Source organism: Pan paniscus, chromosome 11 (assembly GCF_029289425.2).
Source record: "Pan paniscus chromosome 11, NHGRI_mPanPan1-v2.0_pri, whole genome shotgun sequence".
In the NCBI taxonomy this organism is placed as follows: Eukaryota; Metazoa; Chordata; class Mammalia; order Primates; family Hominidae; genus Pan; species Pan paniscus.
In genome coordinates this window covers 11,371,598-11,383,767 of record NC_073260.2, presented here as the reverse complement: position 1 = coordinate 11,383,767, position 12,170 = coordinate 11,371,598, and the positions used below count along the sequence as shown (strand labels likewise).

Sequence of the window (12,170 nt, the reverse complement as noted above, 5' to 3'; positions counted from 1 at the left end):
AGAAGACTGTTTGCAGCTGCCAGGATGAGTTATTGCCTCATAAACAAGACTGATGCTTATCAGGTCAGAACGGTTCAGGCTGCCTCACCAGAAAGACCAAGGAAAACACCCAGGGATCTCCTCCAGGCTTCCGGGCACCCAAAAAGGTGCCTCATTTTTGTCTAGAGGACTCAGGCATCCACCCAGCACCACCCAAAAGTGTGGGGCATCTCGAGTCTTGTTTCTGGCACAGAGACGTGCAGAACTCACAGATTCTCAGAGAGAACATACCCATGAAACCAGCCCCCAAGCAGCAGAATATTACAGGCCCCCAGAAGGTCCTTCCAGACATGACTCCCCTCAGCAAAGACAGCACTGCCCTGACTTGCATCAGAAAGGTTTTTGAACTCTGTATAAATGGCATCATACACCTTTTTTTTTTTTGAGACAGAATCTTGCGCTGTCGCCTACGCTGGAGTGCAGTGGCGCGATCTCCGCACGCTGCAGCCTCTGCCTCCCGAGTTCAAGTGATTCTCCTGCCTCCTCAGCCTCCTGAGTAGCTGGGATTACAGGCATGCGCCACCATGCCCAGCTAATTTTTTTGTATTTTTAGTAGAGACGGGGTTTCACCTTGTTGGTCAGGCTGGTCTTGAACTCTTGACCTCATATGATCCTCCTGCCTCGGCCTCCCAAAGTGCTGGGATTACAGGAGTGAGCCACTGCGCCCGGCCGCATCATACACTCTTTTGTCTCCGGCTTTCTTTGCTCAACGTTGTTTGTCAGACTGGTTCCTGCTGTGAGTGGCAGCAGCTTGTTCATCCTCAGCACTGCACAGTATGCCTCGGGTTTTGTTTTGAGTAATTCCCTGATGACAGAGGTTGAAACCCGCCCTTCTCAGCTGACAGTCACCTGCCCTTCTGCAACCTGCAGTCCCAAGCAATCAACCCCATGGCTGCCCTTGGTGGTTCTAAACTACAAATGTGACTCGGATTCACACCTTCTGTGGCTCCCACCCCTCCAGGTACAGTCCAAACCCCTCCCCTTGACTCCTCCTGACTTCAAGCTCCCTCCCAGGCCAGCCAGTCCCTCTTTCCCGCTCAGCACGCTCGCCCTTGCCGTGCCTCTGCCGCAGGCTGCTCTTCTCCCACCCGCCACCTGTTAATCCTACTCATGCCCCAGAACCGAGCCCAGCATCACCTCCTTAGGGCCTGTGGCCATAGCACTGATTGGATTTGCGCACCTCCCCTCACTGGAGGGCCCTGCAGGGGTGGGGGCCACATCTCCAGGGCCCAGCCTGAGCCCCACACCAGAAGGAGCCCAAGAATTTGTCTGGGGGGAGCCTAGGGGGAGCAGGGAGCCACAGGTATGCTGCCCCACACCTGCAGAGTCTGCTCAGAGAGGAAGTGGTGAGAGGTAAGAGTGTTTAGCACCCAGACTTCCGCCCTCCCTGAGCACCAGCCGGCCACCTCCTCTCTGGGCAGGGTTAGTCTGTTTTTAGTTGCCAGGTGCCTGACCCCGTGCTGGGTAGGGAGCCCTCCTGAGCAGCCCTGTTTGATGGAGGAGGAAGCTGAGGCTGAGAGGACAAGGCCTTTAGCCACAGTCACAGGGAAATCAAGCAACTGCCAAGGTCCAATTGCCGTGCTTGGAGTCAGGCCCCAGCCCCCTCCTCCTTTCCATTCTGCTTGCTATGAGCATCCCTGCCCCATGCAGAGGAGCCCACCCCACCCAAACCATTGATGCCCCCAGCTGCCTCTCAATTGCAGCCTCTGAGCCCGTGGAGGCACCCAGCTGTCCGGTATGCAAGTGAGGGCTGCTCCTGTCACAGACTGACACCTCGGGCCTGAAGAGGGAATGCGGGGCGGGGGGGCGGGTCCAGCAGCTGGCAGCAGCCACAGTGAGGTCCCACACCAGCACTCACACTGGTTCAGAGCCAGGGGAGAAAAGCCCCGGCACCAGGACAGTGCCAACCCACAGCAGGAAGCCCCAAGACCAAGATGCAATGATGCAAGGACTACTCCTGCCCACGAAGGGCCCACAGTCTGCGGAATGAGCTAGAGATGTGGACAGAGACTGCAGTGCCTTGAGATGAGGGCCCACAGAGAGTGTACAAGGCCAAAAGAGGCCAGGGAAGGCTTCCTGGAGGAGGTGACTCTTAGGCTGAGAAGAAATTCAGTGAGCAGAGAAGTGGGGGAAGGGAACTTGAGGAAGAGGCAACTGCAGGAACAAAGGCACAGAAACCAGAAGGGCGAGGAGCAGTGGAAGCCGACGAGGCCAGCCTGATGCCGGGAGTGGCGGGGCCTCCCATGTACTGAGCGGCCGCTGTCTCTCTCACCCACACTCCAGCCCACCAGCAGCCTGACAGCCAGTGCCCTCTGCCTCCGTGGAGGCTGTCTTCTGCCTGCCAGAGCAGGTCCCAGAGCCGGCTGTGCAGAGGGCCTCTTCCCTCACCAAAAGCCCCTCAGCCCAGCCTGGGTCCACCAAGCAGGGACGCTCCAACTCACCCTGGCTCACAGCCAAGCATCTCCCTGTGGGGCAAGTTCAAGCCAACAAGGGACAAGAAAACACGCAGACCCCACTGGGGACCCTGAGCTCAGACACCCGGTGTGCTCCTCACCCACCCCCACCCTGCCCCGAGTGCAAAGTGTCCTCTCCCAGCAGCACCTCATCAGTCCTGGCCCACACAGGAGTGCCAGCGGCCATGCAGGGGCACTAACCCTGCCATAACTCTGCCTGGACACAGGAGGACAGACTGTAAGCACATGCAGCGTGTGCACTGTATGCCAGGAGCCGCGCTGGGTGTCTGACAGACATTATCTCACCATGTCCTCTGAGAGCACCAGGAGGCAGGCACCGGCAGCCCTGCTTCACAGGGGCGGTCACTGAGGCTTGGAGGCCAAGTCCCTTGCCCAAGGTCACACAGGCAGCAAGTAGCAGAAGCAGGATGGAAACGTCTCCTGCAGGCCTGGAGGCAGGGAGGCAGCAAGGCAGAACAAGCAGGCAGAAAGGCCTCTGTCAGAGCTCTTCCTCCCAGCCACCCAAATCAGCTGGCTGGCAGGACAGAGGACCGGGCAGGGTGGGGGTGCGGGCAGCTTCAGGCCTGCATGTGAGAGCTCTTCCAAGCCCTGGGTGCCAAAAGAGGCTCAGGGCAAAGACCCAGGGTTTGCCACCACAGCCCTATGCAGACACAGAAGCCAGCCATAGGTTGGCAGCTTCGGGCCTTACTGAGCCACGGACAGCAGTCTGACCTCATAGTGGGTGGCTGACAGGTCCCAGGGCATATCTGGAGTCCCCATAATCCAAAGCACTTGCCAGGGAGGTGGATAATACAGAGCAACACCCCCTCCCCACCCTACATTAGTTCTGGGTCTCTTTCTAAGCAAATCTGGTGTCTCTCCCCTGCTTAAACCTTCCTGGGGCTCCCTGGTAAGATGAGGATACATCTAAACTGGTTGTGCTTAAGATATTACTGCCTGTCCCCAGCAGCAAGCGAGTGACTGCAGGGTCACTGCATAGCAGTCACCAGATGCCAGACACAGAGTCAGTCGGCTCCTGACCCCTTAGCAGACATGCCAGCAGCCATCCCAAGGTGCAAGTAGGGCCTCCCAAATGCAAGTCAGGACTCCCAGGTACTGAACAAGCAGGGTTCAAAGGGACTCAGGGCCCCCCTGCCACCCCTGGACAAGCAGGGCCCTCAGGCACATAATGTGGTTGCTGCTAAGAGCCTCTGGCCAGAGCAGCTCCCAGGACGGAGCTTGAAGCAAGGAACAGGCCTCAGGAAATAGCCTGGCTCCACGAAGCCAGATCATCTCGGGTCAGGGCTGCTGCCAGGCTGGCAGGTAGGCAGCAGGGGCTGCCAGGGTGGCACCTGCCAACAGTGCAGCCAGCTGGCAGCAAAGGCTAGGTCCAAGGAGCAGACACCAAGGCCAGGCACAGTCACGGCAGCTTCAGGCTTCCCCGCAGCCACCAGCAGTATAGTCTGACCTCGCGGAACCAGCAGATGGCCTGGTACCACAGCCTCGCTGCCCGGGCTGGCCTCTGAGGCTACCCAGCCCTGCCCACTTCTGCCAGCAGAGCTTCTCTCCACAGGCCACTCTGCCTCCTTGTGCCCCCGGCCTGCACCTGGAAGGCCTTCTACGGCACCCAGAGGACCAGGCTGGCCTAAGGCAGCACACATCAGGCATCCAAGGCATGCTGCGGGGTCAGGGGAACTCAAGTGGGCAGCCCGCGTCAAAAGGCAGCTGTAAAGCCCCTTGAGCCAAACGCCGCCACACAGCACTGTTGCCAGATCTTCCAACTTAAAACAAATGGGAAGTCTGATTTTCATGCAATCACAAATGACTGGCGCACTGCAGGGGTCGACAAACCCTGGCTACATTTGGCCACTGTGCCCCCATCCATCTCCCGGCACTTACTAAGTACCAGGCATGATGCCAGCCCTGCGGTTGAGGAAGCCCACTTGCCCACTCTGCCTGCCAGCCCTCTCTCCAATCTGCCTGCTCCTCTGCCTGCTACCGCCAGGCCAGCAGTACCTGCCAGCCAACTCCCATTGTCCCTCCCTGGGTGCAGGTCAGGCCCCTGAACCTTCTCCCCCTGGCAACCAGGCCACGTGGTCCACTGCCCCTGGGTAGGTACTCCTGAGGCCAGGAACACACCAGCTCGGCCACCCATTACCCTAACTTACTCCATCCCCTCCTCCACCCTCCCCATACCCCAGCTCCTCGCCTGACCCTGGGAACAAGTGCCTGTTGGCCAGGGGCTTCTAAGCCAAAGGCTTATCCCGATCTCTTTCCTGTCCAATTCCCCTCTGCCTTCAAGGCTCCCAGGAAGGGTCACTTCTTCCAGGAAGCTCTCCCTAACTCAGTGATGTGCCACATGAGGACAAGGACCATGCCCAGCCTGAGTTAAGTGCTCGATCCACATCTGTCAAATAAATGGACAGACACCTGGACGGAAATGCCTCCCCAGCTGCCTGACGGGATCCAGTGGGATGCAGAAGGATATGCCCTAGATCTGCCTTGCTCTGAAGCTTTCACGATGCCCACCAAGCTCACTGCCCCCACCTAGCTGGCAGTTCCATGGAAACAGGGCTGTCTAATCATGATCACCTCCAAAAGCCCAAGACAAAGCGTGTGTTCAGGGAAAGTGGAACAGGCACACGTGCCCACCAGCCTCCTCTCCCTCTCCAGTGTGCTCAGCCTCCAGAGCTCCTGCTCTGTGAAGGAAAGTGGGTGCCCTGCCAATCTAAGAATCCCATCGAACCTCCACGGCCCCTGCTCCACTCAGCCCCAAGGGACAGAATTCTGTGTCCATCTCCATCCTGCCCTCCTGGAGCTCCACACTGTGCCTGTAAGCAGGCCTCCCCCACAGGTGGATTCAAGCAGCATTCCACAGCCTTTTCCTAGAAGGGCGGGTGAGGGACCAGGCGGGGTGGAGGCTCTGGCCACAAGTGTGTGGAGTGTGAGGAAAGACCCAGCCAGGCTGGCCTCCCCAGGGACCGGGCCTGGCGTGGGGCCCCCAGCGCGGCACTGACCTGGCCAAGGCCTTCTTCACACTAAAAGAACCCCACCTGTGCCTCCGGGGCCACCATCCCAGCCGTGCCATGGAAGGCAGGCAGCATCTTTGTGGTGGGCGGCCACGCGCCCACCAAAGACTGCCCAAATCAAAAGCCCACTGAGGATTCAAGCCTACCAAAGAAGAAAGGCCAGAGAGGGGCCTCCAAGTCACAGGCTGTCTGTTTCTTGGACAGTCTGGCACCCAAGTACAGAGCACAAGAGGACCCCAGAAGGACCCCTCCCCGTTCTGGCCCAGCCTGCCTCCCTCATACAGAGAGTTACTAAGACACGGGGGACAGAGGTCAGAGCCAGGCCCAAGTCCACTCAGCTACGACATCAGCTCCTCCTGTAAGTGGCCGTAGCAAGTCACTTCTCTGCCGCAGGCCTCAGTTTCCCCATCTGTTGGCTGAGAAAATGCTCTCTGACCATCTCCTCCAGAAAATACTTGCTATGAGGTAAGTCAGTGCCTCCCTTGTACTCCTCTCCCCTGGCACCACCAGCCACGTGCATGAGGCAGACACAGGACTGGTGCCAGCTGCAAGCAGAGATCTCTTGGGTGTTTGAGATTCTTCCTGCCCAAGGGCTGCCTTGGACAGGATGGCAGCTCCCCGACTCACCGGACTTGGCTAGGACCTCTGCCTCCCTCCCGGGACCCCTGGGAAAGCCTCCCAGATGCTATGTGGATACATATGCCTGGGAGGCCTCCAGGCAGGGACCTTAGCAAATGCTCACCATGCCCCAGTGCCAGCCCAGGCCTGGCCACAAATCCACAGCAGTGACTTCAGCCCCACCCCCTGAAAGGTCCTGGGGACACTTTTCCTTGGACCTCACGAAACCTACCATGGTGCCTCCTAACTGCTCAGCTCTGGACCTTCCTGAACTACCCAATCCATGGAATGGAGCCTTTCTCAAAGGTCTGGGGCTGTCACACGGGTCTGCAGCTGCTTCCGGCCCACTGCCATCAAGGCAAGACAGGGCCTTAGAGCTGGACCTGCCCAAATTCAAATCCCATCTCTGCAATTTCAAGCTGAGTAGCACAGACCCAGTCACTTCAGTTGTCCTGACCCCAGCTTCCTCACCTGTAAGTGGGGTAATGCCATCAGCCCATGGGGTAGGTGACTGCAGGGCCTCAAATAATCATCTATTTGAGGGGCTAGGCGAGCCCCTAGCATACAGAATGCGTACAATCAAAGGCGGTTTATAGAACGATAAAAGTGTTAATTTCCGAATTGCCATTTACCACCTGGGTGACCTCTGGCACTCACCTCTCTGGCTTTGGTGCCTCTCTGGATGGCTGAGAGGATTCATGGAAATACCAGTTGCAAAACAGTCAGCACCCTGCCTGGCACAGAGTGCAGGAGCTCAGAGCACAGCAGCGTGAGGATCGCTGCTCTCAAGGAGGCCTCAGGAAGATGAGGCTGAGCAACAGCCTGATGCACCACCTGCTCTACCTGCTCAAATTGGGTCAGGCGAGCGGTGTACCCAGCTGTTGCCAAGGCACCCAGCACACAGGGAATACTCCAGCCAGGACGGCGGGTGCTGTAGGGGTGGGGCCTTGGGCCTGCTTCACTGACACCACCCATGCTGCCACCACCAGGTCTCTGGGCCATCTCGGGGGTTCCTGGGGGTGGGGGAAATATGCTATTGATCTGGGTCCAGGATCTAACCAGGTCCAGTTCCCCCAGACCCTACCCGAACCTGGAAACAATGGGGCCTTTGCTGTCTAGAGGGGCAGACTGTGAAGCGGGGTTCCCAGGCTGCAGTCCAGGGTGGGTGGGGTAGGGGTGGAGGGGGTAGGAACCCAGGAACCCAGGAACCCCCGTCTACTGGGCAAAAACACAGCAAACACCAAAGCAGCTCTAAACTGGCCTCAGGTTCCAACGTCACTGTCTGCTGTCTCCAGCCACACCTACCCAACAGCAAACAGGTGCCTGGTGGCCACTAACTGCCCAGCTTTGCGGGAGCTCAGTGTCAGTTCCTCCCTCCTCAGCCCCATTCAGGTTGCATGCAGGACAGGGCTGGGAAATGCTTTGGGCTTAGCTGGATTCAGGCAATTTGAGGCCCCTTGCCAGGAGGAAGAAGGGAAAACAGAGGTGAAATCCAGACCCTGTGGACTAAGACCTGGAACTTCCCACACTTTCCCTAATGGGGAAGCAGGTTTGGGCAATGGAAAGGCCAACAGGTAGGGGGACAGTGGCTCCAGGGCCTGGAGGCCAGGCAAGTCCTCAGCCTGGGGCTCAAAATTTATATTCCTCAATGGGATCCAAGACCCTGTCCCCACTCCCAGCTCACACACAGGCCCCCTGCTGACTGGATCTGGTCCCCACCCCCCCCCCCCCCCGCCCACCAAAGACCCGGAAAGGGCTGGGCTCCAGCCTGGGCCCCTCTACCAACAGAAGCGATAACTGCTGCGGCAGTGTGCCTGGGCGAGACATAACACACAGATTATCTATACTCTAGAGGTGGGTATGACATCCCCATTTTACAGAAAAGGAAACTGAAGTTCAGAGGCACAAAAGGGTTGAATGCAGGCTCCACTGAATCAACTCAGGCAAATCATTTCCTCTCAGAGCCTGTTTCCACCTCTCTAACATGGGGATAATAATCCTATGGGGCCCCCACCTCCACTCCTGCTCCATGACACAGTCCAGGGGTTAAGTGAGAGGTGCTAGTAAAACAGGGAGCCCAGCACCAATGGTAGCTGGTTCTTGCAATCAGAGAGCTTAGGTAACTTGCCCAATGTCACTCAGCCAGTGGGTAGCCAACTCCAGGCCCTAGCTGTGAGCACAGCCTTCTCTCTGAAACCTCAGACTGCTGTGTGGGTGGCCTCAGGATCACAGGCTTCCCAGGCAACCAAGGAGGCCAGCCACCCCCACCACAAGGGGCAGCCCTTGTCCAAATTCCTCAGATAAGCAGCTCCCAACAGAACAGGGAGCCAGTGCTCAGAAAAAGCACCCCACCCTGTCCACACCGGAGATTCCTAAATCTGAGCCTGGCTGTGCAGTTCCCCTCCCTTCCCCTCCTCCCAGCAGAGTGTTTGACCTCTGGATTCAGCCAGCAGGCCCCCAAACCAGCGAAGTTCAGTTAACAACAGACTCCTTCGAGGTCCCTGGCAAGCCAGTGACTTCCTCTTTCTGGGCCTCAGTTTCTCCGCCTATAACACGCACACATGGGCTCTCAGAACAGGGAGGCAGCTCTGGCTAACAGGGCCCACAAGGAGGCCCGGGGAGCAAAGGGCAGACCAGGTAGGGAAGCAGCGTGTCCCAGGCACTCGGCCAGGCCCTGCCCGCATACTATTTTATTTCATTTTTATTTTTTAAAAAGAGAGAGGCCGGGTGCAGTGGCTCACACTTGTAATCCCAGCACTCTAGAAGGCCGGGGGGGGGGGTGCGGGGTGGATCATTTGCAGTCAGGAGTTCGAGACCAGCCTCGCCAACATGGTAAAACCCCATTTCTACTAAAAATACAAAAAAATTATCGTGGTAGCGTGCGCCTGTAATCTCAGCTACTGAGGACGCTGAGGCAGGAGGATCGCTTGAACCCAGGAGGTGGAGGCTGCAGTGACCCAAGATCACGCCACTGCATCCCAGCCTAGGCAACAGAGTGAGACTCCATCTAAAAAATAAACAAAATTAAAATTAAAAAAAAATTAGCTGGGTGTGGTGGTTGGCACCTGTAATCCCAGCTATTCAGGAGACTGAGATATGAGAATTGCTTGAACCCGGGAGGTAGAGGTTGCAGTGAGCCATGCTTGTGCCACTGCACTCCAGCCTGGGCAACAGAGTTAAATTGCATCCCCCCAAAAAAGAAAAAAAAATAGAGACAGGAATCTAAGTCGTCCACGCTGGTCTTGAACTCCTGGCCTCAAGCAAGTCTTCCACGTAGGCCTCCCAAAGTGCTGGGATTACAGGAGTAAGCCACAGCATCCAGCCTGCCCTAAGTTCTAGCTGCTGCAGCTTCTCCACCTGCATTAGGCTCACTTTCCAGAAGAGGAGGCCCAGAAAGTAACAGAGTCAAGAGTCACACTCCCATCTGTAGAAGTCCAAGGCTCTTCTGAGACAGGCCAGGATGATGTGACCCCAGCTGGGCCCAATTGGCAAGGGACAGCCTGGGAACTCAGTTGCATTCAGCAACAAGCTGGGCAGCTGGACCTGCCAGGATGGGGACGAACAACACAAAACCAAACTCAACGGAGCCTCATTCAGAGAGGGCAGCAGCCTCCTCGACAAGGGCATTTGCAATGCAAAGCAGCCCAGCTCCAGCCAGAGGAGGATAGTCACTCGGAGGGGGCTGGGTAGGCCAAAATCCAGCCACCTCCCTCCAGCCAGACTAGGGAGTGCCTGCGATCGGGCCTTCCCAGGCGCCTGGGGGTGCCGGGGAACCCGTGGCTGGCCTGGACTCTCAATCATATGACAGCCCCAGTGGCCAGTTCGGGTGCAAGGTGGCCTGAACACCCCTCCCCTGCACAATCGTTCAGGGTACAAATCCCTGATAGGCTGTACATGCAAGTCTGCAGAATGGACCTACTGCAGGCGGCACGCAGGGCCCCAAGAGAAGGCTGAAAGACTAGACCCCCAGGTATTTGGCTGGCGGCTGCCTGGCACCCTGCCAACTGCCTCAGGCCCAGTCCTGCCTTGTGCAACCTGCCCCAGGCACACAGAATCCCCCGGATCCTCCTCACACCGGCCCCAAGGGGCCCTTCCACACTTGCCAAGTGTCTAGATCTCGCTCATCACCCCCGCTGCTGCAGGCGCGACCGCCCCAGCTCCTACCTTGACGACAAGCTGACAAAATCCCCTCCATCCAGCAGCCGGACCTTGCAGAAGAGGACCCCGTTCACGAAGGGAATCGCAGTCAGCTCCTCCAGGGTGAAAGTGGTTTGGAATTTGAATTTCTTCTTCTTCATCAAGAAAGCCATGAGCGAGTTCCCTGAGTCTGAAGCCCCGAAGGCGAAAAAAGGTGGAGAGGGACGGGATTCCTTTCCCTACACCACACCCCCTCCTCAAAACACCAGAGCCGGATCCCGCCCTGATGGTGGCGGAGACGGCGGAGATCGGAGTCCGGGGCCCCAGGTCTGAGAGATCCACCAGTCCAGTTCGCGGGCCGGCGGGCTTCACCCTCGGGGAGCCGGGGCTCGGAGGGGTTCGGAGCGGCCGGGAACCTCACCGGCATGTAAACAGCAGGGCATGGCCCAGGAGGCAGAGGCAGGGGCGGAGGTGCGGGGCTGCGCGCGAGCGGCCGCGCTGGCTTGCAGCATCCCGAGCCGCGATGTCCGGGGAGCTCACGCCGCGCGGCCGGGCGGACCGGTGAGACTGAGGGCGGCGGGCGGGCGGGCGGGCGGGCCGGTAAGGCTGAGGGCGGAGGGCGGAGGGCGGCCCCGCCCCCGCCCCGCTGGCGGCCGGGGGAGGCGCCCTCGCCGCTCACGCCCCCGCACCTGGGTGCCGGGCGGCCAGCGCAGGTAAAGCCGGGGAAGGTGGGGCAGCCCCAGGGGGCTGCCGGGAGCTCGGGGGCCTCTCCAGGAGGCGCGTCGGGGTCGCTGCGGGCCGCGAACGTCCGGCCTCGGGCCTCCTCAGGGCAGGCACCGGGCCGGCCCCGGGCAGCGGGGGCGCCGCCTCCTCCTCGATCCTGGGACCCGCGCCGCGGGTCCCGGCGGAGCTGAGGCGCCCTTCGGCCCGGCCGGTGGCGCCCGCCTCGCCCGGCACCCTTCGAGCAGCAGCGCCGCCCCCTGCGGCCCCGACGCTGCAGCCAGAGCCCGACGCTGCGAGGCGCCGCTTGGAGAATGCCTGGGCCCCGCGCGGCCGCCCGCCTAGCCGCCGCCGAGCGCGGCAGGGGCGGGGCGCCGGCGGCTCAGCCCTCCCGCGATTGGGCGGCCCGGCGAGGCGGGCGCGCAGCGCGATTGGTGGGCGGTGGCGTGGGGTGGGACTCGCGGGAGGCAGAGGCGGCTCGGGGCTCTCGGATTGGTGCACCGCGCGGCCGGGCCCGCCTCCTAGGGCAGGGCGGGGCTGAGGGAAGGGAGAGGGGCCCTGGGAAGGCAGTGGGAGGTCGCGGGGCTGGCGGGGCAGGGAGAGCGCGAGCAGAAGAAAAGAAGAAACAATGACAAGGAGAAACAGTTTGTGGCTGCAGCGGCCTTCCAGGGTCCCGCCAGACTTGAGCTCGTAGAACCCTGAAGCAGGCTCGGAAGGTAGCGAGTCTCCTTTCTCAGAAAGCTGGCGCCCAGAGAGAGCCCCTGGCAGGTCGCTTGCTCGCCCTGAATCTCTAGTGCCCCTCAGCAATGAGCAGAGACGCGTCTGGAAGGCTTCACCGAGGAGGTGGCTCTGGCTCAGTCCATCACGCAGCCTTGTGACCCAGCTTGTAACATTCCAAGCTGTTATCTAAGCCTTCTGTTGTCCTTTAGTTTCTTGCCCAGCGTGACTGGTCTCACTGACTAGTTAGCTGTTCTGGGGGCAGAACCCACTCGAAAGTCTCGTACCTCCCAGGCCCCTCGGCATATTGTGGTTCATTCATCCAGTCCCCAAATGTTTAGGGGCAGTCTCCACTAAGCCAGGCTGGGACCTAGTGGAGAACCTGGTGGGCTTGCCCTTCCCAAATGCTCCCAGCTCAAGACCACCAGGTGGAGAAGCAGACAGGGACACAGGCAGC

General features: G+C 59.5%; 1 protein-coding gene across 2 annotated transcripts in view; it reads right to left on the bottom strand.

Moving 5' to 3' along the window:
• Positions 1–11,333, bottom strand: part of EEIG1 (estrogen-induced osteoclastogenesis regulator 1) — a 40,135-nt gene extending 28,802 nt beyond the window's left edge. Inside the window, exon 1 of one of the 2 annotated variants that reach the window (XM_034929137.3) lies at positions 10,304–11,333. In XM_034929137.3, coding sequence (XP_034785028.1) covers positions 10,304–10,449 — 146 coding nt within the window. In that variant the 5' untranslated portion in view covers positions 10,450–11,333. The remainder of the gene's footprint in view (positions 1–10,303) is intronic. The other variant, XM_003822309.6, reaches the window with a different exon arrangement.
• Positions 11,334–12,170: the final 837 nt, after the last annotated feature.